Here is a 26,394-nt window from a genome sequence, read left to right as displayed (position 1 = left end):
ATCAATTAAGGATGCTACTCTTCTAGGTATCACAAGTGTACACGGCATATATCCTGCGCTTATGTAGATAGGGGCTGCTTTTCGTTTGAGAAACCAGTTCTGAGAAAATGATTATGGGTCACGATGAATGATTTTCATTAATAAAGGGCTGCGAGCAAAATTTTAACTCACTAATATAATCTGATGGACAGCCATATAGACTCTACCCATCAAATGAACCTAATCCTACAAGCCAATCACAATTGTGTTGCACTCAGAATAAACGGGACAAAACTCGGCAAGTAAACTCTTAAATGACTTTCAAGACGAGAACTTGAGGGACACCCCAATTGGCTCCTCACCAAGATGGGTTGACGCTCACTACAGTCAACCCTATTATATTCTCAGCCACAGTGAAAACGGAGCTGAAAGGCTACAAACGATCCTTGAGAATCAAACACAAAATTTGAAGTAATGCTACCCAATACTCAAGAAGCACATGCACCTGCAACACGCGAGAAATCGCATCAGGAACAGACATACATCTTCAAGAGTAAAGAGGAAGAAATTGTTCCTCGTCAAGCCAACGAATTTTCTGTCGGTTTTTATTACATAGCAAAAACATAGGTCCTCCCAAAGATTGGTAGAACAGAGTGACTCAATAAAATGGCATCGGTAACGAAAACTTACTGGTCAAGGTGAATCCTGCAGATTTTTAAAAATTTAGGTCTTGATAGCAGAAGTCTCCTCTCAAACAAGTTGAAAAATGCACCGTAGTAATTTTCTATATAAATGAGGGAGATCCCTTGTCTTTCCTCTCCTGAATGAGGATGAATACACCAGCTAAGCAAGGCACAGCATGGCACGTATAACTCTACTGACTATTTTTGGGGCCGTCATGATTGCATAAGCTTTTGGAGCTGATCAAGAAGGGTTGGATGGAGCTTAGCCATTGTCATATTGAAAGCAGCGTTACCGTGAACTTGGGCACAAGTTTGTAGCTTCTCTTTCAGAAAAGGAGCAAGTGGAACTTTAACGATTGGATCTGCACTGATGACCTGTATATTGCAATCCACAATTAGTTGTCAAGATATAACCGCAATACTTCAGATTAATTAAGAGCAGCAATAAAGGAAATCAATAAGTACCAATCAACGATAGCAAATAAAACACCCTTGATTTGCTCCGGGATGTCAAAAGCTCAAAAATGTTACCTGTCTTTTCCTGGATTCTTCACTTTCCACGGATCCCATCGATCCGTCTTCTACACTGCTATAGTCATAACTGCCACACCAAAATTGGATCATGAGAATCTTCACTTGAATAGTAAATTTCGTATTAGATAAATTTTACAGTAATATATAAACCATCTTTTAACACAAGCACTAGAATTTTACAAAAATAAAAGAACAAAATCCTCGAACCACACCTTGATGCACTGGCGTTATTTTCTTCCGCAGTCTCATGAAGGACGCTGGTGCAAACACTGCAAGTCAAAACATGCCAATCTGAGTTAGACATTGCCAAAATATATTTTGAACAGACACACATTAATCAAGACGAGCACACCACCAAATGCTAGGTAGTTCGGAAATAAATAGCCTTGCTGGACGCAAGCTTCACAGAGCTTCATACAGAGTCAATCTCTTCGAACTTGATTTTGTATAAAACAGTGTGTGGTTCATGAAGGACATGATGAGGAATTTCACAGTAGTTAAAATAGATCTTACTTCCACAGTACATTTTCAACCAAGCACTTAAAAGTCAGTTTTTAAATTCCAGTTTAAGGTCTCTTTCAGTATCCAATCTCATCCACTGTTTCTTAGTAAGCCAAATGCGGAAGCATACTTGAACTGACCTAGATCTATCTATTGTGGGGACTGCGACACCTTCCCAATGACAAATAATAGGACAAGTAACAGAATAGCAAACTTGTGAGATGAGATTCTATCTTATAGATTCTGATTCAATGTGCAATCAACCAAATAGGACGTAATAGATTTGTTCCTATTGCACGTCCAACAGAGAAAATCCTCAAATTATGTAGTACTAAAGCATACCTGAGAATCTGTTCAAGTCTGTCCAGGACTTGTGGCTGGCTAACTGTAAGCAGTATGCAAAGAGCAAGAGCACACAACTTCCGTTTTAGCATGCTCGTCAAGGAATCCACCTGAAAAACAGAGTTGCTCTATTAATCATACACTGTATGCTGTAAATCATGTGAAAGAACATGGATCATACAAAAGAAAGCAAATGTGGGATCATGAAAACCCCACAAGATAATAATTACTTATCGAGTTTCTGGGAACAGAAACAAAAAGAATTTTGAGTAAAACCACAAAACTATTGTTACCTTGTCAAGCCAGGCATCAAAGAAGAGAAAAAGTGGAATCTGGTCCGACACAACCATCCCTGATTGCTGTAGAGCAAGGAAAAGAGATGGTTGCGATGTAAATTGTGCAAAGAACGCATTGTTTTGGACAAAAACTCTTGCTAACACAGCTCCTGCGGATGCCTTCACAAGATCAGCGTCATCACGCCCACTTGCTACCATCACGAAGAGTTTCTGCGTTCCAACGAGACTTGTAAGATGCAGATAATTCAAACAAAGCAAGCTCTCAACCCTCTCCTAGTGGAAACATTAGAAGGAATTTGTGTAATATCTTATCTACAAACTGCACATCAATAATGTACTATAAATAATATTCCCGCGAAACATAACCAAAAAATTGCAAGCAAGACTGCACTTGAAGTGAAACCTCAAGTCTTTCTACAGCTCCTCATGGAAAAGGGAAAATAAATAAATGAAATAAGAAACAAAAGAAATAAAAAGAAATAAGAAAATCTAACTAGAAAACAAGCCACAACATAACAAACCCCCGACTCTTAACCATTATACACTTGGGTTGCCTTATTTTAGTGCACACCTTGGCTGCAAGTGTTTAAGGGGTTACTTTTGAATATTTAGAAATATATGGCGAAAAACAACAAACTCTATACTCTATGCTTTAATTCGTTACAACCACAAAAAAGACATCAAAAATTATACCTGCAGGATTCCCTCCAAAAGAGGCGGTGCGTCCACAGGAAAGCACTGCAAAACCATCACTTATACTATGTTCAGTACAGATACGATATGGACAGACACAATCGACACAATATTTCATATTCAAACAACAAAACAAGAGGAAATTCAGTGTCAATAATATCCATAATAGTAAACCTGAAATATAAATCAATAAAAAACCAAAGAACAAGAGCTGTGCATCTGGCTTAATCAGATTGAACAGAACCCATACCAACAGAAGATAAGTAAGACACCTGAATAAGAGAGTCGATAACAGGGAGGGTATACAACATTCCCTTCTCTTTCACATTTCCAACAACAACATCAAAGATTTTCACCACACCACTAGCATTCGACCTTACAAAGTTAGCTCCTCCAAGGAGAATATAACTCTGAATGATATTCATGGCAGCCTGCATGTACAACAGCCACATATTTAGACCAAACACCACACGAAGACATTAATACAATGCATGTTGAACAAATTTAAGGTCAACTTACTATTTGAATATGAAAAAAATCAATTTGAAGTAACTACTAGAGCCAACCAAGACACTCTAGCGGTTGACTAGTATACCAAACGAATTTCAGCAAAATAGGTTTCTGGTACTAAGCCATCACTTCGTAGAAATTCAGACTAAAGCTTCAACACTCTGATCAGAACACCAGCTCACCTGAAGATGATCAAAATTGCGCTCCATAACAGCAACAAGATGAGGAAATAGATTCATAAGTGGAGGAACCATGACGGCGGCATTTCTCAATGTCGTTTCCCACAACTGCAGCTCCATGCAACAGGATTAAGAAATGTAATGTGAAAACGTAGCAAGTCAATTTCTCTGTAAACATCGCAGAAATTCAATACAGACAAATTGATGTATGTAGGAATAATCACTCTTTCCGAAGTTCACGAACAGCACATGTTATCGTAGAATGTGAAAGACTGATGGCACAATGTCCTTTACATAGTTGTGCAAAACACTTGGAATTTACTAAATCCCACATCTCCATGCCTTGCCAAATAGTATCTCAAATCCCAGAATGCAGTCCCTAGATATCTATAGATAAGGTTATCCCGAGGCTATTTTACAACAATAATAAACTTCACATTTTATCAGACATTTAGAACAACGAATTTAGAACAACGCATGTTTTGGCTAACGAAGACCGCGATAGTAAAAACTAGTAAATGAACTCAGTGTGTGTACCTGCATACCATCCTCCAACATGTTAAGTTCATCAGGTTGATTCACATCTGTACTACACTGCAAAATTGGAAAAAGGATGTCGTAGCAGATTGAAGAGCGTGGTCCAAGTGCAACCAACAGACGCGAAAGTGCAAGCATCACTTGAATTTGCAGCAAGCTCTGTCCCTCTGAATCTTGCCAAACCTGTGCACAACTCATTATAAGAGACATCATTGTAGTATTTTTTCCTCTTATGTTGGAATGCATGAATCCAATCATCATTTGAATGATACAGGTGAGGAAGGGAAAGATCATCGGAAATCGGACAAATCGACACAGCATACAAAAAGCATATAGATGATAATGCTTCGGCATCAGTTCGCGATTAGCCATTTTCAAGCAAAAGAACACGGCTTTATAATTAGAGTGATACTAGTGATGCACAATAATTCAAATTTACTTAACCTAAGTGAGGATCCTTTCAGAAACATGATGCCCGGGTCAACAAATGACAGTACCGGGCGTAGGTAAGGGGTAGAGTTGTAGGACAAATAAGTTAATGATTGGACCAATTTAACCATTTAGTCCCAGAATCCGCAATCCGCAAAGTGGTCGATAAGGAGCTAATTTTTTCACTGCATGTAAAACACCCCATCTTACCTGAGGCAGAAATGCTAGAATCTTATCAACACATGGTACAATCTTCCCACCAAGGCGATCAATTATAAGAGACACAAGGTTGAAAATCTGGAGCTGCAACAAATGAAAAACAAATGTTGAGAACAAGAGCTGGTTGTTATATACATCCAATTTTGTACATGTGGCAAATCTAAGCATCAATATTGATGCTTTTTCCGTGCACCGCAGGAATTGGAAGGTAGGTTGAACAGGACCAAATGATGGTGCAAGACTTAAAATGCCAGACCTTGGAGTCAAACTCTTGTGCGTTTTGCATGAACTGGATCAAAAGCCCCAAACACGTGGGCACATATTCCAAGAACTCTTCTTCATAGAAATGAACGTCGTCTATTAAGTTTTGCAATGAGTGGCACGCTGCCAACTACACCAACATAAAATAGCCGTTTCAGTTTGAAATGCCAAACCTTGTGGAAATCAGCATTCAAGTAAACTGTGCCCATAAAATATTGCATGAGAAAAATTAAGATCCACCGACTTATATCCAATTTAAATGAGACAGTAGTGTGGACAGGAAAAATGAACCCGTACCTGTACTGCTAGATCACCATGACCCAGTAGTATTATCAAAGCACTGTAAACAGGCTTTCTTAGCTCGCCTTTGATCTATTACAAACATAATCCCGGTACCCAGAATCAGCTGATCTTATCACTACTAGCTCAGAAGAGTGGTCACGTCAGCCCCGCGCCAATAAAGAATAAACTACCGTATTGTCTTTACACTCAAGTTGTAAAAAAGTCCAGTAAAAGCAACTGAAAAACATAAAGCAAAATCAGAACAATTACGCGATAGAAAATTTCATAAAAACACGAGCTCATGAAATGCAAACCTTGTTCACCCACTTTCCCAAGAGCCAAGCAATTCTTCGCGAGAGGATTCGACCATTTGGATGGAGATTACTCATTTCATGAACAAGAGCACCTTCCCACCTGAAGCAGGGACAGAATTCAACAATACTAACTTTTGAAAATTAATGTGGAAAAGAAAATACTCTTCGACAAAGCCAACTTCTAAAACCCTAATAGAGGACATAAAATCTAAATGTTCTTAAAAACCATGGACGAAATGACTAGTCACTGACCTGAGCATCCGAGAGCCATTTCTTAGACACCCTCCTCAATACAAAAGCGAGACCATCCATATTGAAAGAAAAGAATCGCGCAATCAAAAAAACACTTTAAATCAATAAATAAATAAAATTACGAATACGATTCTGTCCTAAAGACATCCAGTTTCTAACGTGGGAAGGTTATCACTTCTGGAAGATCAACGCACCAAGATTTGAAATCAATATAATCATGAAGATCATAGTACGCTGCCCCAACTGCATTGTATGCAGTTTCTTTCAGTAGCAAGGCAGGTGTAATTTGTACATCTGCTCCAGCAACAGCCGGACATGCTTCTGAGGCCTGTTTGAGTATCCCGACCACCACCGGAGCTAAAAGCTGCAGTAAAGACGTGTTCTTCGATTGGAATCAAACAGGAATGGGAACATAAAAAAGCATACACGTACTTGCAATCAATCCAGGCACATGAATCTAAATAAATGCAAGATAACGTCAGAGAACACACACATTATTGTCAAGCCTAAAACGTAACTCGACTTCGAGAAAACATATTATATAACACCTACCACTTGACAAATACCAGAAACGTCATCAAAATTACTGTCATATTAGAGGACTGAGTAGCATATTTTAAGACTTCTTGCGTGGCAAAGACAACCCAGGGAACAACACACAAACAAAAAATCTGTAAGATCTGATGTCAGGAGGAAATAAAATCAGAATATACCTCTCGATGACATTCAAATAGAGATAGATATAGAGATTCAGCGCAAGGCCGTATCTTCTCCTTGTATTGAACAAGATCTTGCTCATGGTGGAATAATTCAGGATCTTGTGCCCATTCCTCCAGGTCCGCAGGTGTGAGTACAAAGTATCTACAAAAAATGAAACTACCTTAAGCACATGCACTAAGCACTGGAGAATCAGAACAAAAGACAAGAAGCTGTAGGCTTTGATTCGAGCAGTTTCCGCTCACAAAAGCCAACCCAGGGAAGGTCAAAGCATGTTTGTACCTTCGAACCAAAATTTCACATAGTACCACCAAGCGTTGCTTGTTCAATAGAGACATTACTATTTCTTCGGCCTGTCTTGCCAAATTTGCTTTAGTTTCTTCCATGGTAGTAGTGCTCTGCCCAACTACCCTACCAGTCTTGTTGGGTCTGTAAGCACCGCATTGGATAACACTCTGAACAAAGATCATACACTTGATCAAGAAAGGCTCAAAAGGTACATTATCCTCCTTCACTTCTGTTATCTGTATGTAGCAGAACTCCAACACTGACGGAAGCACGACCCTGTTGCTGAATGAGTAAGGATGAGTAGATTGAACTTCTACAAATATCTTCATTAATTTCAAGCATGCCTTATCCACAAAAGCATGCAAAACCTGCCCATGTTTCAACGCAGTACCTGCAACAAATGCAAACTTATTCATGCCTGGCTCTCGAAGAATGGGTCACGATGAAATACAAGATAGTATGTAAATTGCCCGAGTAGCTGGTATGATCGACGTGTCAAACATAGTCTAAGCTAGCAACGGGATAGGAGTGTAACTTACGGTACTTCAGCAGTTCCTGAACTGCTTGTAAAAATGGAGGACAAACATCTTTCACTGGACCTACTTCCTGCACAAGTCATGTAGAGCGGAAATGAGTACATAACAAATCTAAATACAAGAGTGAAAACTATTCGAAGACATCCATGAGTAGGTACTCGCTTACCCTAAATGACAGTCATTTTCCTTTTCTTAAGAAAAAACATCACATGCCATAAGAGAAGTTTTGTTCGAAAGCTACAACACCTTTTCGTTGGAACAGCTAAGGTGGTATCTCTCTACAAAATCAAAAATTCATTTTGACAATCTCAAAACTTTTCAGTGAAGCGCACCTGAACAGACTTTGCATCGTTTTGAAAGCCATGTATTAACATTCGACGAAGTACTTTCAGGCATAACATCCAGCGTTCGCATGTCAGCTGGAATACCTGATCTTGGTCTGAAACAATAATTAAACTCTGAGGATCTGAGACAAGTGACTGAAGACCTTGAAGAATAACTTGAGTGTCCGTACACCAGTGGTGCCATGTGTACTCAAAATATTGGGCTGTCACCTGCGACACGGAAACCATAAATACAAAGCAGGCAATGCACAGCAAGCTAGAATCGATGCTTTACATATACTTGCATGGCCATTTACTTAACACGATGGACAGATGCAATTGCCAAAGTCAGAAAGTCGCTCCAACTACTACAAGTAATGCTCTTTCATTGAACTATGTTCCTGTTCAGTGTGCTGGTGTGTCACTTACGAAAAAGATACATGCTGAGAATGACTGATTGACAATAATAAGAAACTAATATTTCTTTTATAAAAATAAATAAAAAGAAAGAAGAAGAAGAAGAAGAAGAAAGAAAGAAAGAAAGAAAGAAAGAAAGAAAGAAAGAAAGAAAAGCATGAACAAAACAAAGATTGCTCGAGGAAGAAGATACAAAAATCTAATCCAAGACACTCAAGGGAATAAAATAACATCCAAGCATAATCAAAAACCTGGAAGATTACAGCACCCTCGCTGAGCAGAACATCTAAAATCTTTTAAAATATAAGCATAAACCATGACCAATTAAATGGAACAATGCAACTGGGACTCCTCATTGGCATCTCACTGGCAATTGGCAACTGACAACCAAGAGAAATACGACTCGTATTCAGTTTAATCAATGTAAGGAAGTGACAAGCCTGATTCAAGTAACATACCTCCGCAAAATTACGTTGATCAGCTGCTAAACGTTTAGTAGAAAGCTCCTTCAGAGTTTGATTAAGCACCAAATATATGCGTTGAGTTGCAAGTACATCGGGAATTTGCAATTTCTGCAGTAAAGTTGGGAATAGCTCTGGCCTGCGACCCATTTCGCTACATACCAGTCAACAATACACGAAAAAACACCAACGAGCATTTACAGCATGGCAGAATAAAGACGTTTCATCCAATAACTTAGTAAGATAAAAGGGAAAAAATAGTTGCCAACCATAACACAAACCGCAATTGAAAAATTAAAACATCTTGACGACAACGTACCATTCTCGTGGGTAATCAAATCGAGCAATTTTTGAAATAAGAAGTGCTAATTGGACAGCAACCTGCCACATCAAACAGTAGGTTAGATATGGTTCGACATAAACATGTACACTTCAGAAACTGCATCACACAAGAAAGAAGAAGCCCGCTTAGGGCAGGAGGGGGGAGGGGGGGACGATGAACTCATGTAGAATCATTCACAAAAAGCAGACCTGGTTATTCTCCTCTCTAAGCAAATCAAGCAGCCTGCTCCGTAAATGAGGTTTTTCTGCATCACTTATGCCCCTGTGAGCCCCAAAAAGTGTCAAGCCATTTTCCATATGGACAGCATTGCAGCCTATGACATGAAACGGGACTATGCCCAGATTTAGTCCAAAGACTCTGGCTGACACCGGGACAGCACTTAAAAACACCATGAAAGCCTAAAATAGATAAGCACTGATTCTTGGATATGCGGCATTACTAGATACAAAAGGTAATACGTATTCCTAAAGAAAAGTTGAACATGCAGAAAGTATCTCGTAAACGACTCAGATACCATTCGTGAACTCCGGAAAATAGAATTCTGTTCAAGCAGTGAGCACTCACGGAGAATCACGACGAGTCCTCCAATATCGGTTGATACTGTTTTTGAAATAAACTGACGCCAGCCATCGAGCATCACTTTGGTGTTCCAGATCCTTAGCACCAATAATCTCCTACAGTTGCCATTAGAGTGTGGCCGTATCATAACAGAGTTAGAGCAGGCATTCACCAACATGCAAAGGAAAAATCTCGGCTAACGATGCTACAAAATCTGAAAAAGTGAAGCAGCAAGATGACAGGCAGAAATCCAAAAATAAAACTCACATTCACCTCGAATCATAAATGAAGTACTCCAAACGAAAAAATAGGCCAAGGGTTCTACATCTTTAAGATACACACAATTTATAGGAGAGAGCAAAAAATATTTCCCGGAACCATAAATCTCTCTTTCGCTTTCAAGTTATGATCTAAGTTGAACATAGAATATATTAAAATATGAAAATTTTGAATTTAAAATGTCTTTTTAATGAACTTAACAAAAACCTTGAGTATTGCCCATTGCCCACCGGCACGAGGACTGAATTTGGATACGTGAAAGTAAACATCTGAAAAAGAACCAATTGGAATCGACCACGAAGACGCTACAAGGTATTTGCAGACGTTACCACAGACTGAGACACCTCGAATCACTCGGTCAACATCCTCTCAAATGCATGAGCATTTCGAACTATGACTTCATTCTTCCCACAACTTACCACAAAACCCTAAAGTGTGGGTTTCTGACGCAATAAAGTGGAAGTACATGTGATAAACCCCACACCACAATTTGATTTGCCACATTACTCAAGGATACAAATCTCCACAAATACAAGAACCATATCTGATATTTGATTAGTCACATCAAGTGAAGTCCAGACAGTCCGCAAACGCACTGCGAATATTAACATGACAGACAATTCGGCATGAAATCACCAACCAAGCAACCTTTTCGAAGAAGAAAATTCGTGTTTAGATAATGCTATACGCGATTAAGATCAGCCCTAAAAAAGGAGGCAAGAAAAATACGGGATCATCTGCTGAACTTTCTTTCAAAGCATTAAAGAAGCAATTAGAAGAAAAATGTATCAAGATCTTCAGCGGAAATTATTCTCACCAGAAGACATGAACAAAAACCAGGCCGACCCTCACAAGCAGCCAATGTTGCTTCTGCTGGCTTGCGCGTAGCCTCATCCTGTCTCAGGGCATCACGTAGAAGAGTATAGACCCTTGAAAGGTCCTCGGCTGATGTAAGCGCCATAGCGGATCGACTTGAATATATATATATATATATATACCAGTCACTTCAAATTCCCTCCACCGCCCAGTCTCCACCACTCATAATTATACGATCCAATGATACAAGAAAGATTGAATATGAAAAACTTCAACAGCTGCTCCCCAGTCGAACTTCCTTCACCTTGTTGTGACCAGAAGTGCTAAAACCTGCAAGAATCCGCAATCAAAGACCACGTCTCTTCTCCAGCATAATTGCTCAATCTGTTTCTCTAATTGCTCAAAGGCCTACATGAGCAGACTTACGATTGATTCCGTTGCCAAAGGCTGAAAGTTCTGAAGGCACCTCAACCTGGTTAGAGCCAGAATCATCAGAACTGAACCAGGCAATAAAAAAATCGTGACGACAACTTCACCAATCTCGTTTAAGCCAAAGTATTGCTACAACGCTGGCATCCAAAGGCCATGAATAGCATTCCAATAAATGCTGCTTCTGACGACCAGGGCGGGGAAGCCAGATCAATGAAACGCAGTATGACCTAAAACTACGCCCACAAATTAGATGCTAGATGGAGGAGCGGAAAAAGAGATAAGCATCCGATTCAATCACCGAATTGGGAGTGGCGAGAGAGCCACAGCAACTTCCTTCAGTAGGGAACGTAGAAGAAAACAGACAGAGAAATAGGAAATACGATGAAGCAAGGAGAGCGGAGAGGCGGACGGAAACAGAAAAGGGGCTCGAAGGGACTTCAAAGAAGATATGACAAGCTCAGGATGGGCAGGACTGAAAGAGGAAAGCGACGATCAAGAGGAATCAGGGATCTGCGAAACAGCAGAGCCACTATATCTCTCTCTCCCTCTCTCTCTTACTAAGAGCTTGAGAACAGTGGGAGGTCTTGCCCTCTAGACAAGCACTCTCTCTCTCGCACATGTTGGACGGCAAGGCCAGGCAAGGAGCACAACCGAGCCAGGTCCCCTTGCTCATTCATTTTCATTTTCATTGTCCTCTTCCCCTTCATATATTATGCAGGGCACTGTACATCATGACAATATCTGCACTTGACCATTTGGTTTGATTCGGGAGTCAGCTTATTTTTACAGTGGAGGACTTTTGATTTGTCAATTGTTACTCTCGAAACTAGTGCTTCAGCTTCTGACTAATTTTACTTCATCTAGTAATTTCCAGTTCGTGAGGGCCGTGCTGCCTCGGACAATATTAGAAACTACAAACGTCAAAATGACCTCAATGCTATCAACTCCGCAACTCAAGAATTAATGGGATCCATTTACCCCGTGAACATCAATATTTTCCTGCTTCCATGGTGTTGAAGATTGATCATATGATGACCTTCTGCATCTCTCAAAATTTAGTGGAATTACACAGTCAACAACAACGAGGCAGCCATAAAATATAATCCGTTTGACGGATGGGTGCAAGGCCTAGATCCACATGGTTGCCATACTGGGGAGAAAATCAATATTAATCTGTTGAAGTATAAGCCAACATGATCAAAGGAATGTCTTCCAAGTGGCCGTCTCACGTTTTCAGCTCACAAATAAGTGCTGAACTACCGTCCTAAGAAATCTAGACGGTTAACAATAAATTACCATCGCTACAAAACTATAATAAGTACACTCAGTTCTGCGGAATAAACACAGCTATAAACTATAATTCAAACGTTACTGTCAGAAACCAATGGGTACGATTCAGTTGTACAAAAATATTTCGAGTCCTGAGTAAACCTGAGAACTCAAGATTCTTAAACACTACGTCCGGACACCAGCCTTTTCAGGCTAACAACTAGAATGGTGCTAAAACATAAAACGCTAGTCGCAAAGCAAAAAGAGGAGTGGTCCATCATTTAATGACTGGTTTAGGTGCTTCAACTACTCCCACTGCTTCAAGTGCATTCAATGTGAGCTCCTGCTTGGTATCCTGCTTCGTATCACAATTAGCCTGCAGTGGGTCAGTTGCTCGGGAAGGACGGACAATCGCTCTTTGAAAAACTTGAGAAAACCTCGACAGCTTTGTCACGTTGAGCTTCGATAGGGCAAGCGGCTTCTGTTGTTGCTTGCGTATTCTGTTTAGAGTATATCTACGCCCACCGCGAAATCCAAGTGCATACCTGCAACGTTCAAGACCCTGTTAGTACTCAGCTCTTACTAATCCAAAATCAGATGACAGAATCTATCTACCAGCCGAGTGCACTGTCAATTAATTTCGAGGTTCAAGGGCATTATGCGAATGAAAACTGTTACCCGACAACTAAAGTAGTAGTAGCAGTAGCTGCACAAGCAGGATAGCTAACACCAATCCCTTTCGTTATCGCCTGCACTTGCTCCACCTCCAAGTTGTGCACTGTAGTCATCTGACTCCCAGCAAAAGTTGTTGAAAGCTCAAGGAAATATGAAGGGTAGCTTACAGCGACACCGGTTGATGAAATTCAGGTTCACGGACAAATGCTTAACCAAGACATTTCACAAGCAAATGACAACACACCTGCCCTAACAATTTAGGCAAATGAGAGAAGCGGCTTGACACAACCTTTGGTAAGAAACCACGCCTGACAATGTTCTATAACATCCCAAAAATGTCAAATCCTTACCGCTTGCTCAATAGAGTTAAGTCGCTCCTCCACTTTCCTTTGATGCAATTGACGTGCCGTGTATCCTATCCAACACAAAATACACGAATCAAACTGATCCGGAATACTTGAGTTCGGCTTGATCTGAACATGGAGCTTTCCACATTGCCTAAAAAGCTCAATAATTCCTTGGTTAAGTGAGTTCCGCATACCAAATTGGTTAAATGACTGTCTTCAGGATTTCTAGCTCACAAGTTACGTGCAATTTTATCATGTACATTCAATTCTCAGTACTAAAACAAAGGTATTTTTTAAAATATCATTAAGGAGATGCTAAATAGTGAAGTGGAAGATCACCTGCCCATGCAGCTCCCGCTGATGCCAGAGATGCTCCAATGGTGAAAACCACGTTGTGCTTTTCAAATACAGCCTGCACACCAAGCAGGAGCACGATTACTTTCTGACTGAGCTAGAAGAGCTTTTGGTTGAAGCCACGTAAGAGTATGGCAAACAATCTGTAAATAGAAGCAAATCACAAATTAACCAACCCTTAATGAATCAAAGCTGAAGAAGAAAACACAATGCGGACTTGTAACACAACCCAGAAGGTGGAATCAGTGTAACATTGCCGATCATAGTCGAGAAGATCATGCCATCACATTCACGAATTCAAACCATCTGTCTAAATAACACGCAAAAAAATCTTTATGCCTTTAAGTTGTAGACCATGACCTTCACTACACATGGATACAAACACTTGCAAATGAGGGATTGATCAACTTCAGCAACACTTTATCATGGAAAACTGTTTAAGAAACATGAATAACTAGTGGTATGAGGAAATAAGTAAAGATGGGGCACCTTAATGGAGTAGAATGTGTCATGCAATGCCCTGTAACCGTGGACCGCCTTGCCCCGAACATACTGCATTTTATAATCTTTTTTCGCGAGCCCTTCAAGCTTTTCATTAAACGGGAAATTACATCTCATGCAACCTTCATCACTAATTCCTGATCCACTTCAAACACCAATTTTGAAATTACGCGCACGACAATTAACAGATGTCCAAGAGGTTGTTTCTTGACTACATTTCTCTTCGAATTCTTCTTTTCATTTTAATTTTTGGGATAGTTTCAGGCGTTAATCTACCCTTCAACAACATTCCAACACATAATTCACCTGCTGCAACCATGGCAACATTGCCAATCAGTCACACACTCTTCTGAGAAAATATTAGCACCCCCTATTGCGTAGAACACAAACCCACAAATGCAAATCCGGCACAAACGTCCAATTCAAGGCCTCCCTCATGTTCAACCCGCACCAACTACATCTACACACTGACAGATCCGGAGCACAACACAATCTTTTGCAGTTTATCGTCAAACTAACCATCGTGAGTTACTTTTTCAGAACCTTGAAGATCTTGGTTCCCCAAAAATCCTCAACCCTAGACAGTAGAAACAACAACCAGGATTCCTTGAAATTCTAACTGAATGGTTGGAGACATTTCAACGTAAGAGAGCTTTGAAGCCTAAGTATGCAAATTCATGTATGATAAAAACCAATAGTAAAATTCCGCACCTCTCTCAGCAGTTTGAAAACTCTAAAACTTGGATGATAAAATGGCCAGAGACCCTACGTCTGCTTGCGATGATCAACTCGTGGGCTCAAGGAATGCACATAGGTGTTTACAAAGAAAGGTTGAAAGTCGCACACGAATAAGATGATTATGCCCATCTTAGATACTTTAATAATAATAACAATAGTCTAAGAAGAAAAGAGAGAGAGAGAGAGAGAGAGAGAGAGAGAGAGAGAGAGAAGTGCGCAGCGAAGGTGACTAGACTGGGAGATAGGAAACACCACCTCCTCGCTCAGAAAAACCAAGGTTTAAATAGATCGTGCACCTCAAAGGGACTCCACTACATACTCACCAACGATCGCTCACTTGTGCAACTCCATCTCCCCTCTTACCCAATCTCCTAATCGTTCTCAACTCTACAGCAAAAGGTAATGAAACTTGACAATTCTGAGAACAATATACTGGTACAACAAAGTGAATACCTGTTTTGCACAATTCCTGCCCTCCCACTGGAAGATTGTCATCTCGTGGAAACTGCATGGACTATGCGCGTCAGTGGACGGCACCCACTCATGTTCATGCCAAATCTCTATTGCGTGGCCCCACGACGCCTTACTAGCACGAAAAATGTCTAAGGAGATGCGATTCAACAATTCCCAACCACGGTGCACGAAACAATCAAAACCCTAAGAAATTGTACTCACGTAAACTCGAGACATCAACCTAGGTTTCCAGCTACTTGTGCACGTCCCTTGAACGACGGACACCTCAGAGATCCTCGCACAAATGTGATCGTCTGCGGTGCACCACTGCGATTCCGAGCACCTACCGTAATCTACGGCACAATCATTCTACGAGGCGGAGAAGATCGACGCCTTGGAATAGAACGTACTTGCCGGATAGTGCAACATTACAACATTTCGACGGCATAGTGGAATATTTATCGATTCTGTCATTAATTACTGGTACAAATTCCTTAACACAAACAAATCTGTCCGAATGCGGAAAATAACTCGGAAGCACGACAAATTAGAAGCGGAAATTTGGGGTGGGAACTGGGAACTTGCATGAGAACCAGACTCAGGTTTCATCAGGACTAACAACGCAGCATTTGCCACTCCTCTCACCTCACTCTTCCCACACATGTAGTATATGCACACAATATTCATCGCGCAATCCAGTGTTTCATTCTCTACTCCATACATTGGCGCGACGGACTGAATGGAAAAATGGCAACGTTACAATGGAAACAGATTCAGAGTGATGTGGTCCCGAATTCGAAGGAAGCGGTAGTTGCAGGGAGTTTTATTGAGAGCCCTTGCTCTGTGTTGGCGACGTTGGATTATGAATTCGCAGAAGCGGCCTAATGACTGATGTATTCAAGCACAATGGAGAAATTCACAACATCCTGTCTGGCACTGAGAGTGTTGACACTGTATGTAACACTATGTGCATATTCATTCACAAATATATGATTCTCACGTCAGACCTAAGAGGGGAAAAAACAAAAAAAAACAAAAAAACAAAAAAAACAAAAACAAAAACAGGGAGTGAACATTTGAATAAGATGTGACCAGGTTTTTGCTGGTGTAAATTTTTATCTAGTCCATAAGATTGGATCTTGTTGGAGAGAATTGTTGGTTGGAAAGGCAAACTAAAATGCTAACATTTTTGTAATGAACAATAATGGATGGGCCAGTAGTTAGGGAGCATCTACACTTCACTTCACTAGTTGTCTATTTCGAAAAATTGATTATTGCTTTCAACTGTGGAAATTTCATGTACTTCTCTACAAATTGCTAAGTGTTTTTCTAAAAAGATTTTCTCTTTTCTTTTCTTTTAAAAAAAATTATCCTCCTAACTGTATGAACCTACAATGTGATGCCGTCTTGTACACCCATGCACTGCTCTTAGCTATACATCTTCGTGCAAGTAGCAAGCATCATTTGCATGAGACTGACAGCAAATGGAGTGTTAGTGCGAGGAAAACAAAACAGGTTTAAGGCGTTCCCTTTGAAGAATGAAGACGAGGAAGGGGGAAATAACAAGCAGATCAAAATACAAAGTGAGGATAACCTCAAAAAAGACGACCATGGAAATTTTACAAAGTGAGTGGAATATCGCACTTCCTTTATGTACAATAAAAAGAACCTAAATATGCAAATGGCTTTCAACATAGTTTTCTCCAGAGAGTTTATCACCGCTACAAACACCGAAACATCGATCGTTTTCCACCAATATGCAAAGTCACTGTTGCTATACTCGTTTACAAATTCGCCAACCACCACGTGTGGCATTGTTTTGAGAAAAAGAATAAAACAGAGATTTCAGCATGACCAAATATTGAACTTACTTACATTCTGCAATTGTAAGCTCGCAGTCTTAAGTACGAGTTTAGTTCCTGAGAGTTCGGCACTAAGTCCGGATCTCAATTCGTCCATATCATGATCATCTAGAGTAGATGATAAGTAGGGATGGATGTTCCCACACCCTCCCTCACTACCAGATCATCTACGAAAAGATTTTGCAAAAAGAACTACAATTACTCTAAGAGCCTTAGTTCTAAAAACTGGTAGCTTCTTGCAGATAATAATAGTGATTCATCTTTGACAATTTATATGCACATATATTTTATTACTCATGAGTTTCTTTTTCCATAGTGTTTGTTTTGTGAGGATTAATGATGATGAATTTCTTGAGTTTTGAGAGGTTACTGGGCTTGAGCAATCTGCATCAATTTGTTTTCAGGAGCTTAGCAAAGATGGTCTTGATAATTGCAGAATCTTGGTATATTCATCACAAAGAAGGTGCACTTTGGATAACAATTTGGTGCAATTATCGGCACTTCCAAGTTTTGTCCCATGTTTGTACTGAATTTTAGAGACTCTTCTACATAAAGTGATAGTCCCAAAATTAATTTGTAGTTCTACAATTGGTGACCAAGTATTATGTCTTCTACAATTGGTGACCGAGTATTATGTCTTCTACAATTGGTGACCAAGTATTATGTCTTCTCCAATTCCAAAGAATTGTGTCTCAAGCTTGAAAGAAGTGGATAGCTGAATTTAAAAGAGATGTTAATAATGTAGTTAAGATTATGCTTCTTCAATAGGGATAATGTTCAATCTTGATTTGAATTTTTTGAATAGGCCATATCCTAATGGTTTAGTGAAGATGTTAGCTACTTGTTCTAAAGAAGGCACATGATTTAATTTTATTTCATTATTTTATATTTTTCTCTTATAAAAAGATGATGTGTACCTATATGTTTTGTAGATGGATTGATATCTATATTTATTGCTATTTTGATACTCCCTTCATTGTTACAAAATATTGGAATTGGTTTTAAAATTTTTAGTACAAAATCACATGAGAGTTTATTCACCCATGCTTATTCTTTGGATGCTATAGACAAGTCCATGTATTTTGCTTCTGATGAAGACAAAGCAACTATAATTTGTTTCTTTGAAAGCCAAGTGATTGGACAAGCTCCTAATTTGAAAACAAAACCTATTATTGATTAACCATCAGTTCAATCTTCTGCCAAATCCGTGTCTATATAGTTGATAGTCTTATTGGTGAATTTGTGTAGTAGAGTATTTTATAATTCAATGTTCTTATAATATATCTTTGAATTCTTTTTGTTGTTATTTGATGTGAAACTTGTGGTTTCATCATAAAACAATTAATAATTCCAATAGAATATGAAACATTAGGTCAAAAGTGACCTAATTATATAAGTTTATCTACTATAGAATGGTAGTAGATTGAATCAACAGTGTCTTCATTCATACCAATTGTAAGTTTAAGTCTTTCAACCATAGGAGTAGAAACAAATTGACATCCTTCAAGGTTGAAGTAGCAAATTACTTGTAATGCATAATTTTGTTGTATCATGAACAGTCCTTGTCGTACTTTGATTATTTCAGCCTTGAAATAGATTATCATATCATTTTTTTAGTACTAACATCTCAAATTTTGATTCAAGTTGTAATGTATACCAAGTAATCCAATTAATATAATTTCCTATGAATAAAAGATTATCTACATAGAAGACTAGAAGTAGAATTTTTTTCATAATGGTGAATGATATAAGGATATAATCTTTTTTTTTTTTTTTTTTTTTTTTTTTTGTGTAAAGTCTTGATTTTTAAGAAAGGAGTCAATTTTGTTGTACCATTTTTTTGGTGCTTGTTTTAGCCTATAAAGAGCTTTGTCTAATCAAAATACTAAGTATTCTTGTTCTTCTACTATAAAGCCTTGAGGTTGTATAATATAGACTTTTTCTTTGAGTTCTCTAAGAAGAAATACAGTTTTTACATCCATATGATATACTTGCGATTTGTTTTATACAAAAATATCTAAAAATATTTGTATAGTGCTCCATTTCACTACAAGAACAAAAGTTTCTTTATAATTAAGTGTCACGGCCATAATCATGTAAGCTAATAATTACATATAGAAATAGGTAGAAGTAAGTAAAAATAAATAAAAGTAAGTTAATTCTATAATATTTAATATAAAAGCTTCCTAGAAACTTCCTAGACGTTGCTTTGACTTCATAGGTGTCTTTAATTGACTTTTTGGATTAGAAACGTGGTCAACAAATTGGCCATGTGCCACACATGTTGTTAGCTTGAAGATCAAGCTAACTATGTGGCCCACACGTAGAAAAACTTGCCTTGTAAGTCAAGGCATGTGTCCTACAAAGTCAACACATATTGGAGGTCCTATAGAACGTCGCCACGTAGCCCCTAGTTAGATAGTATATATAGAGACAAGAGTGAAGGCTTCTTCACTCTTGTCAACTCCTTTCTTGCTTCTAGTCCAGGTTCAAGAGTCTTTAGTTTCTTGTCTTGTGGCAATAGCCATTCCAGTTTCCTTTTAATATACCTACTTGTTTATATTTTGACTTATTATATCGAGATAGCCTTTTTGTGTATAATTTCCCTCATCGAGTCTTTGTCCTTGATAGATTGATAAGAGTACACTTACAATATCAGAGTTTTGTTTTTCTTGAGTAAGAATGGATTACCCATTTCTCTTAACAAGACATAAGCGTATTAGAAGTGTGCAGATTACCCACTTCTAAACTGATATTGTTCTTAGTATCTTCTTTGTTATCAAGTCTTTCTTTTCTTTTGTCTTGAGCAGTATCAAACAAATTTTTCTTCTTAGTGTCATTATGGCAGAGCTTGTTGAAATGAAGAGTGCAATGGCACAAATGCAAGAGCAAATGAGGGAGTTAATGCTTGCGATGCATCAACTCAATTCACCAACACAGGAAAGAACAAGAATAGCAAAAAGTGGGGATATAGAGATGATCGGAGCTGCTTCAATATCTACAACAAATCACGTTCCTTCCCCAATTGTACAACACCCTATAAGCACTAGAGAACCAAGAATTGCCTTACCCGAGAAATTTGATGGTACGAGATCAAAGTTTCGAGGGTTCATCAATCAAGTACAATTGGCAATTGAACTTCAACCGCAAAGCTATCCAACTTTAGGATCACAAGTCAGATTTATTGGCACTCTACTTTCTGGTTTTGCATTATCGTGGTTTTTGTCTTTTCTTGAACAACGAAATCCAATATTGGACAATTTGGAAGCTTTTTTGGCGGAGTTTCGATCTATGTATGGTGAACACGATGCAACTCGTATTGCAACAAATAAGATCCGAATTCTGCGACAAGGAAATCGCTCAGTAACAGTATATGCTTCACAATTTTGACAACTTGCAATTGACATCAAGTGGGATGAGGCTGCACTCATCAGTCAATTTCTTTATGGATTGCAATACAAAGTAAAGAAATTGATGCTCAACTTACCTGATCCTCAAACTTTGAGTCAAGCAATCGATTTTGCGGTAAAATGTGATAATCGACTTTTCAAATTTCGATCCGAAAATCATTCACGGAAACCTCAACGTTATTACTCAATGGCAACATCAACATCTTTGCCAAACGTACATTCGGAAGTAGAAGACATGCAAATTGACGCGGTACGTTTTAAACCCCTAACTGAGCAAGAAAAGATTCGTCGTCGTCAAGAAGGATTATGTTTATATTGCAGAGAACCTAAGCACACTGCTCAACATTGTCCAAAGAAACGACGCAACTATAAAATGAGGGGTACGACGGTCAAAGAAAACAACATGTCGGAAAACGGATTCGTCCAGCTACAATAGGGACCATGCAGCTGGAACCTTGTACAATTCCTAATGAAGGTCCTATCCTCTCCTCACAACCCTCTTCTTGTTTTATAATAGACTTATATTTAGGACCTAAGAATTACAAAGCCTCTGTTTTATTAGATTCGGGAGCCTCAGCATGTTTTTTAGATGAACAATTTGTTAAAAGTCGTAAAATACCTTTTGTACAGAAACCTAAACCAGTACATGTAGAAGTCATAGATGGTCGTCCATTGTCTTCTGGAGATGTCACTCATAAAACTCATCCTATAAAAGTAACAATAGATGGTCATGATAGCTACATAGCTTTTAACATAATTAAATCCCCGTCCAATCCAGTTATTTTAGGTTTATCCTGGCTAGAAAAATATAACCCTCGAATAGATTGGAATTCGCGTAAACTTGACTTTTTCCAGAGCGTTATTAATAGTTCTACCAACCAAGTAAAAAATTATAAGTCTAGTATAGTAAAACCCGTATTGATAGGTGCAAAAGTATTTATACACGCAGCAAAAGAAGGATCAACTTTTGCTATTTATGCTGCACCTATTTCTGAAAACATAAAGACTTCAAGTGGCATTCCAAGTCAATATGAGGAGTATCAAGACATTTTTGAGAAAAAGAATGCAGATATTCTTCCTGAGCATCGCCCATATGATTGTTCAATCGACCTCAAGGAAGGAACTCAGCCACCATTTGGACCAATTTACAGTTTATCGCAAGATGAGATGGCTGAACTCAAGACATATATTGACGAGAATTTAGCGAAGAATTTCATACGCCATTCAAAATCTCCAGCAGGAGCTCCAATTCTATTCGTAAAGAAAAAAGATGCATCTTTACGAATATGTGTTGATTATCGAGGACTCAACAAGATCACAATTAAGATGTTAGGGACATAGTCCTTAGACCTTTCTAGAGACAAGTTTCTAGAACCTTCTAGAAAGAAGTCTCTAGAAACTTCCAAAAGATTCCTTGAATATTCTCTTAGAATATTCTTTAAAGATTCTATAAAGATTCTTTGAAGATTCCCTAAAGATTCTATTATAAGGCTCTAGAAGATTCTTAGAATATTCTAGTAGATTCTAGGAAGTTACTTGAGAAGCTTTCTAGCTCTTAGGTAGTTGCTCAAGAAGCTTCATAGTTCTTAGGAAGCTTCTTGATGCGCTTCCTTAGAACCATAGGCCAGTAGTATATATAGGAGTCGAGGCTGAAGAGTTCTTCAGTCTCGACAACACATCTCTTGGAGTTCTATCTCACCTTTCTGGTGTTGTTCTTGTACTCATCTGTTTAATCTAGTTCTGCCACTTCTTCTTGAACTTCTTGTTAGATTTCAAGTCTGTATTTTGTGTCCGTGACAGTTTGTCGAGACTACCTTTATCTTAATATCAGAGCTGAATCCTTCTTGTTTGAGAGCGGATTACCCCTCTTCTTGAAGGTATTCTAGCGCTTTAGGGGTTGCGGATTACCTTCCTCTAAACTGATATTTTCTCAATCACAATATCAGAGCTTAGTTCTTTGAGGCAGAGAGTAGACTACCCCTTTCTTTGGAGATACTTGAGCGTTCTAAGGGTTGCAGATTACCCTCTCTTGGACTGATATTAATTCCTTCTTTTTGTTTAGCATAGCTAGTAGAAAAGACTGTTAACATCGATTTCAGAGCTTTGCCTTTTTGATAGAGTGCGGATTACCCCTCTTCTCGAAAGCATTGAGGCATTTTTAGAGGTTGCGGATTACCCTCCTCTAAAACTGAAATCGTTTAGTGTTTTTTTTTCTTTTTCTTCGAGTAGGTTTTAGTGACAGGTAGTGCTACAATTTTCTCCAAGAGACATAGTAATTTCTTCTTCTCTCAAAATTTTAATCCATCTATTCTCTAAATATGGAAGTAGACCAGGTCATAGACAGTGCATCTCCACAAGTAGACAATAGAGTGGCAACTCTTGCAGATCTTCAAGCTCTTATGAATAGTGTACGAAAGGAGATTGCATTTCTTCGCAATTCAAGTAAAGAACCTCAAATTGATCTAGTGACCGAAGAAGCTAGACGCGAAATTCATAGCCTACAACAAGAGATTATTCAACTGAGAGAAGCAAGACATGTGTCACATACGACCCTTATAGATACTTCAAGGATTAGTACGAAAGAACCAAAAGCGAGTATGCCAGACAAGTTTGACGGAACAAGAGCCAACTTTCGAGGTTTTGTGCAACAAGTACGGCTTTACCTACGCCTATGCCCTTCTCGTTATCCGAATGGATTTACCCAGGTTGCTTTCATAGGTACTCTTCTATCAGGAAATGCTCGCTCTTGGTTTGCTCCACTATTGGAGAAGGATTCTCCAATATTGTACGACCTAGAGGCTTTCATAGAGAGACTTACTGCTGCGTTTGGAGATAGCAATCGAGAAAGAGTGGCTGAAAGAAAGATACAAAATTTGCGACAAGGATCACGTTCTGCTGCAATCTATGCTGCAGAATTTCAACAGCTTACATGTGATCTTGATTGGAATGATAAGGCGTTCATGACACGATTTTGATATGGACTGAGAGATGATGTCAAGAACTTATTGATCACCATGCCTAAGGCGGATACTTTAGAAGAACTTATATCTCAGGCAATTATTTGTGACAACCGCCTCTTTGAATTACGACAAGAAAGACGATCAGGCTGGAGAAATGATGGAGCATTTGTTACATTTTCAAAAGGTCCAGAGAATCACTCCACAGATCCTGAACCCATGCAAATTGATGCGGTACATTTCAAACCCCTCACAGCTGAGGAAAGGAAGCGACGGTTTGAACAAAACTTGTGTTTATATTGCGGAGAAGCGGGCCATAAAGCTGTAGATTGTCGGAAGAAACAGAAGCCTCAAATAACAAGACTCAGGAGTACAAGCATGCAGGAAAACAAGGACGCCCAGCCACAATAGAGACCGTGCGGCTAGACATCTCAACATCCAAAATTAATCAAGGTCCCTTTCTCTCAGCTCAACCTTCAGATTGTTTTATGGTACCTTTACATCTGGGTATTCAAGAACTACAAGTCGATGCTTTATTAGACTCGGGTGCATCCGCTTGCTTTATAGATGAAGAGTTTGCCAAGCTTCACAATATTTCTCTTGTAAAGAAACTTAAGCCTGTCTATGTAGAAGTCATAGATAGACGACCATTGTCTTCGGGCAATGTTATCCATGAAACTAAACCATTGAAGGTACGTCTTGAAAACCATGAGAGCAATATTGTGTTTAATGTTATTAAGATCCCTTCATGTTCTATCATTTTGTGACTATCTTAGCTTGATAGATATAATCCATTGATAGATTGGAAGTTGCGGAAAGTGACATTTCCAACAAACTCCTTGAAGGTAGAATCTGCCAAGACAAAGTCTAGAAACAAATCCTTGTTTATAGGTGCAAGGGCATTCATGAAGGAAGCCAAGCAAAATACACCTCTTGTCATCTTTGCAACTCCGACTTGAGAAGATGCAACTCCGACTTTGGTTATTCCAAAGCAGTATGAAAAATTCAAAGATGTCTTTGAAAAAAAGAATGCTGATATGCTGCCAGAGCATCGACCCTATGACTGTGCCATTGAATTGCAAGAAGGAGCACAACCACCTTTTGGACCAATCTACAATTTGTCGCAGACGGAGTTGATTGAGTTGCGGAAGTACATTGACGAGAATCTAGCCAAGAACTTCATCCGTCATTCGAAGTCGCCAACTGGGGCACCAATCTTATTTATGAAGGAGAAAGATGGCTCACTACGGATGTGCGTGGACTATCGAGGTCTCAACAAGGTGACAAAAAAGAATCGCTACCCACTGCCTTTGATCTCTGGTCTTCTAGAACAACTTGGGCGTGCAAGGATCTTTACAAAGATTGACCTAAGGAGAGCTTACAACCTTGTGCGAATCAAGGAAGGAGATGAATGGAAGACAGCTTTTCGAACAAGGTATGGCCATTTTGAATACAATGTCATGCCATTTGGTCTTATTAATGCTCCAGCGGTCTTTCAACACATGATGAATGACATCTTTCGAGAGCATCTAGACGATTTTGTTGTCATCTATCTAGATGATATTTTGATATTTTCTAAGAACGAGGAAGAATATGAGAAGCACGTTCGTCTGGTACTCAAAAAACTACGGGAGCGAGGACTCTATGCCAAATTGGAGAAGTGCTTATTTCACCAAACTGAGATGGAGTTTTTGGGATTCATCGCGACTACGGAAGGATTGAAGATGGATCCAAAGAAGGTGGAAGCAATCATGTCTTGGGAAGTTCCGAAGACGGTTAGGGACGTACAATGTTTTCTTGGATTTGCTAACTACTATCGGATCTTCATCAAGAATTATTCTCAAGTTGCTGCCCCCCTCACTCGGTTAACGTGCAAGGACAAGCTCGAATGGGGACCTATTGCAGAAAAAGCATTCCAAGATTTGAAGATGGTATTTACTATAGCTCCAATCTTGGTACATCCGGACTTTACAAAGGCCTTTTATTTGGAGACAGATGCTTCGGATTTTGCTTTGGGAGCTGTACTTTCACAGATGGGCGTAGATGAGAAGCTCCATCCAGTTGCGTTCTATTCTCGAAAATTCTCTGCTGCTGAGATCAACTATGAGATCCACGATAAGGAACTCCTTGCTATAGTAGATTCTTTCCAAGAGTGGCGCCACTTTCTCGAAGGAACTGCACATCCAATGACCGTATATATGGATTACAAGAATTTGGAGTATTTTATGTCGACTCGGGTTTTGAATCGGCGTCAAGCTCGGTGGAGTATGTCGCTATCCAGGTTCGACTTTGTTATTACTTATCGGCCTGGGAAGCAACAAGAGTTGTCCGATGCATTATCAAGGAGATCATATCTCGCGCCAAAGGCTGGAGATGCAGCATTTGATCAACAGTGCACGATATTGTTGAAGCCAGAGAAATTTAGACTCAACGCAGCTATTGTACCAATTGATGCTGACTTCCTCGACCAGGTATGGGCCGCAACCATTGAAGATTCTCTAGCCCTTGATATCAAGCAACATGCTAGTCATGATAAATTCAAGATGGAAGGAGATCTAGTATATTTCGAAGAGCGGTTGTATATCCCAAAAGGGCCAACACGACTCCGAGTTCTTCAATCTCGTCATGACTTTCCAGCTGCGGGACA

General features: G+C 39.2%; 2 protein-coding genes across 17 annotated transcripts; both read right to left on the bottom strand.

The window, feature by feature from the left end:
* Positions 1-111: 111 nt before the first annotated feature.
* On the bottom strand, positions 112-11,845 carry LOC112277181 (uncharacterized). Of its 5 annotated transcripts, XR_002968293.3 has the most exons (25): positions 11,176-11,550; positions 10,751-11,079; positions 9,661-9,770; positions 9,285-9,357; positions 9,073-9,134; positions 8,751-8,892; positions 7,885-8,106; positions 7,556-7,622; positions 7,011-7,407; positions 6,725-6,872; positions 6,206-6,375; positions 5,760-5,859; positions 5,461-5,535; positions 5,159-5,293; positions 4,894-4,986; positions 4,255-4,437; positions 3,721-3,825; positions 3,301-3,459; positions 3,029-3,073; positions 2,333-2,545; positions 2,040-2,149; positions 1,409-1,465; positions 1,194-1,263; positions 670-1,037; positions 112-484 (listed from the first exon to the last, which is right to left on the bottom strand). XR_002968293.3 is itself a non-coding variant. In XM_024509245.3 (23 exons), the coding sequence occupies exons 1-23, from the start codon at positions 10,892-10,894 to the stop codon at positions 876-878; spliced, it is 3,042 nt and encodes a 1,013-aa protein (XP_024365013.1). In that variant the 5' UTR covers positions 10,895-11,761; the 3' UTR covers positions 526-875. The 5 variants fall into 5 exon arrangements, 1 of the variants encoding a protein (XP_024365013.1); XR_002968292.3 differs by having other exon boundaries at positions 10,751-11,845; XR_016500955.1 differs by having other exon boundaries at positions 3,279-3,459; positions 10,751-11,725.
* Positions 11,846-12,320: 475 nt separating this feature from the next.
* LOC112277200 (uncharacterized) lies at positions 12,321-16,171 on the bottom strand. 12 transcript variants are annotated; one of them, XM_024509283.3, is made up of 6 exons: positions 15,519-16,171; positions 14,316-14,464; positions 13,812-13,884; positions 13,476-13,540; positions 13,129-13,238; positions 12,321-12,995 (listed from the first exon to the last, which is right to left on the bottom strand). In XM_024509283.3, the coding sequence occupies exons 1-6, from the start codon at positions 15,574-15,576 to the stop codon at positions 12,728-12,730; spliced, it is 723 nt and encodes a 240-aa protein (XP_024365051.1). In that variant the 5' UTR covers positions 15,577-16,171; the 3' UTR covers positions 12,321-12,727. The 12 variants fall into 12 exon arrangements, with proteins under 12 accessions (XP_024365051.1, XP_024365165.1, XP_090103767.1 ...); XM_024509397.3 differs by having other exon boundaries at positions 14,316-14,414; positions 15,519-16,133; XM_090247641.1 differs by having other exon boundaries at positions 14,316-14,633; positions 15,519-16,036.
* Between the last annotated feature and the right edge of the window lie 10,223 nt (positions 16,172-26,394).

This window comes from Physcomitrium patens, chromosome 2, assembly GCF_059467195.1.
Source record: "Physcomitrium patens ecotype Gransden chromosome 2, ASM5946719v1, whole genome shotgun sequence".
In the NCBI taxonomy this organism is placed as follows: Eukaryota; Viridiplantae; Streptophyta; class Bryopsida; order Funariales; family Funariaceae; genus Physcomitrium; species Physcomitrium patens.
The sequence above is the reverse complement of the archived record's forward strand: the minus strand, read 5'-3'. Positions and strand labels throughout refer to the sequence as shown.

What these genes read in the sequence shown, in the direction of transcription:
- LOC112277181 (XM_024509245.3), bottom strand. Translation starts at nt 10,894, where the DNA reads ATGGCGCTTACATCAGCCGAGGACCTTTCAAGGGTCTATACTCTTCTA. An exon ending in TTAGAGAGGAGAATAACCAG is followed by an intron (nt 9,135 to 9,284) that starts GTCTGCTTTTTG and finishes TTGATGTGGCAG; the next exon opens with GTTGCTGTCCAATTAGCACT. An exon ending in TGTGAAATTTTGGTTCGAAG is followed by an intron (nt 6,873 to 7,010) that starts GTACAAACATGC and finishes CATTTTTTGTAG; the next exon opens with ATACTTTGTACTCACACCTG.
- LOC112277200 (XM_024509274.3), bottom strand. Translation starts at nt 15,194, where the DNA reads ATGGGCATAATCATCTTATTCGTGTGCGACTTTCAACCTTTCTTTGTA. An exon ending in GTTGATCATCGCAAGCAGAC is followed by an intron (nt 14,473 to 15,096) that starts GTAGGGTCTCTG and finishes TGGTGTTTGAAG; the next exon opens with TGGATCAGGAATTAGTGATG. An exon ending in AGCGGGAGCTGCATGGGCAG is followed by an intron (nt 13,541 to 13,811) that starts GTGATCTTCCAC and finishes TGTGTTGGATAG; the next exon opens with GATACACGGCACGTCAATTG.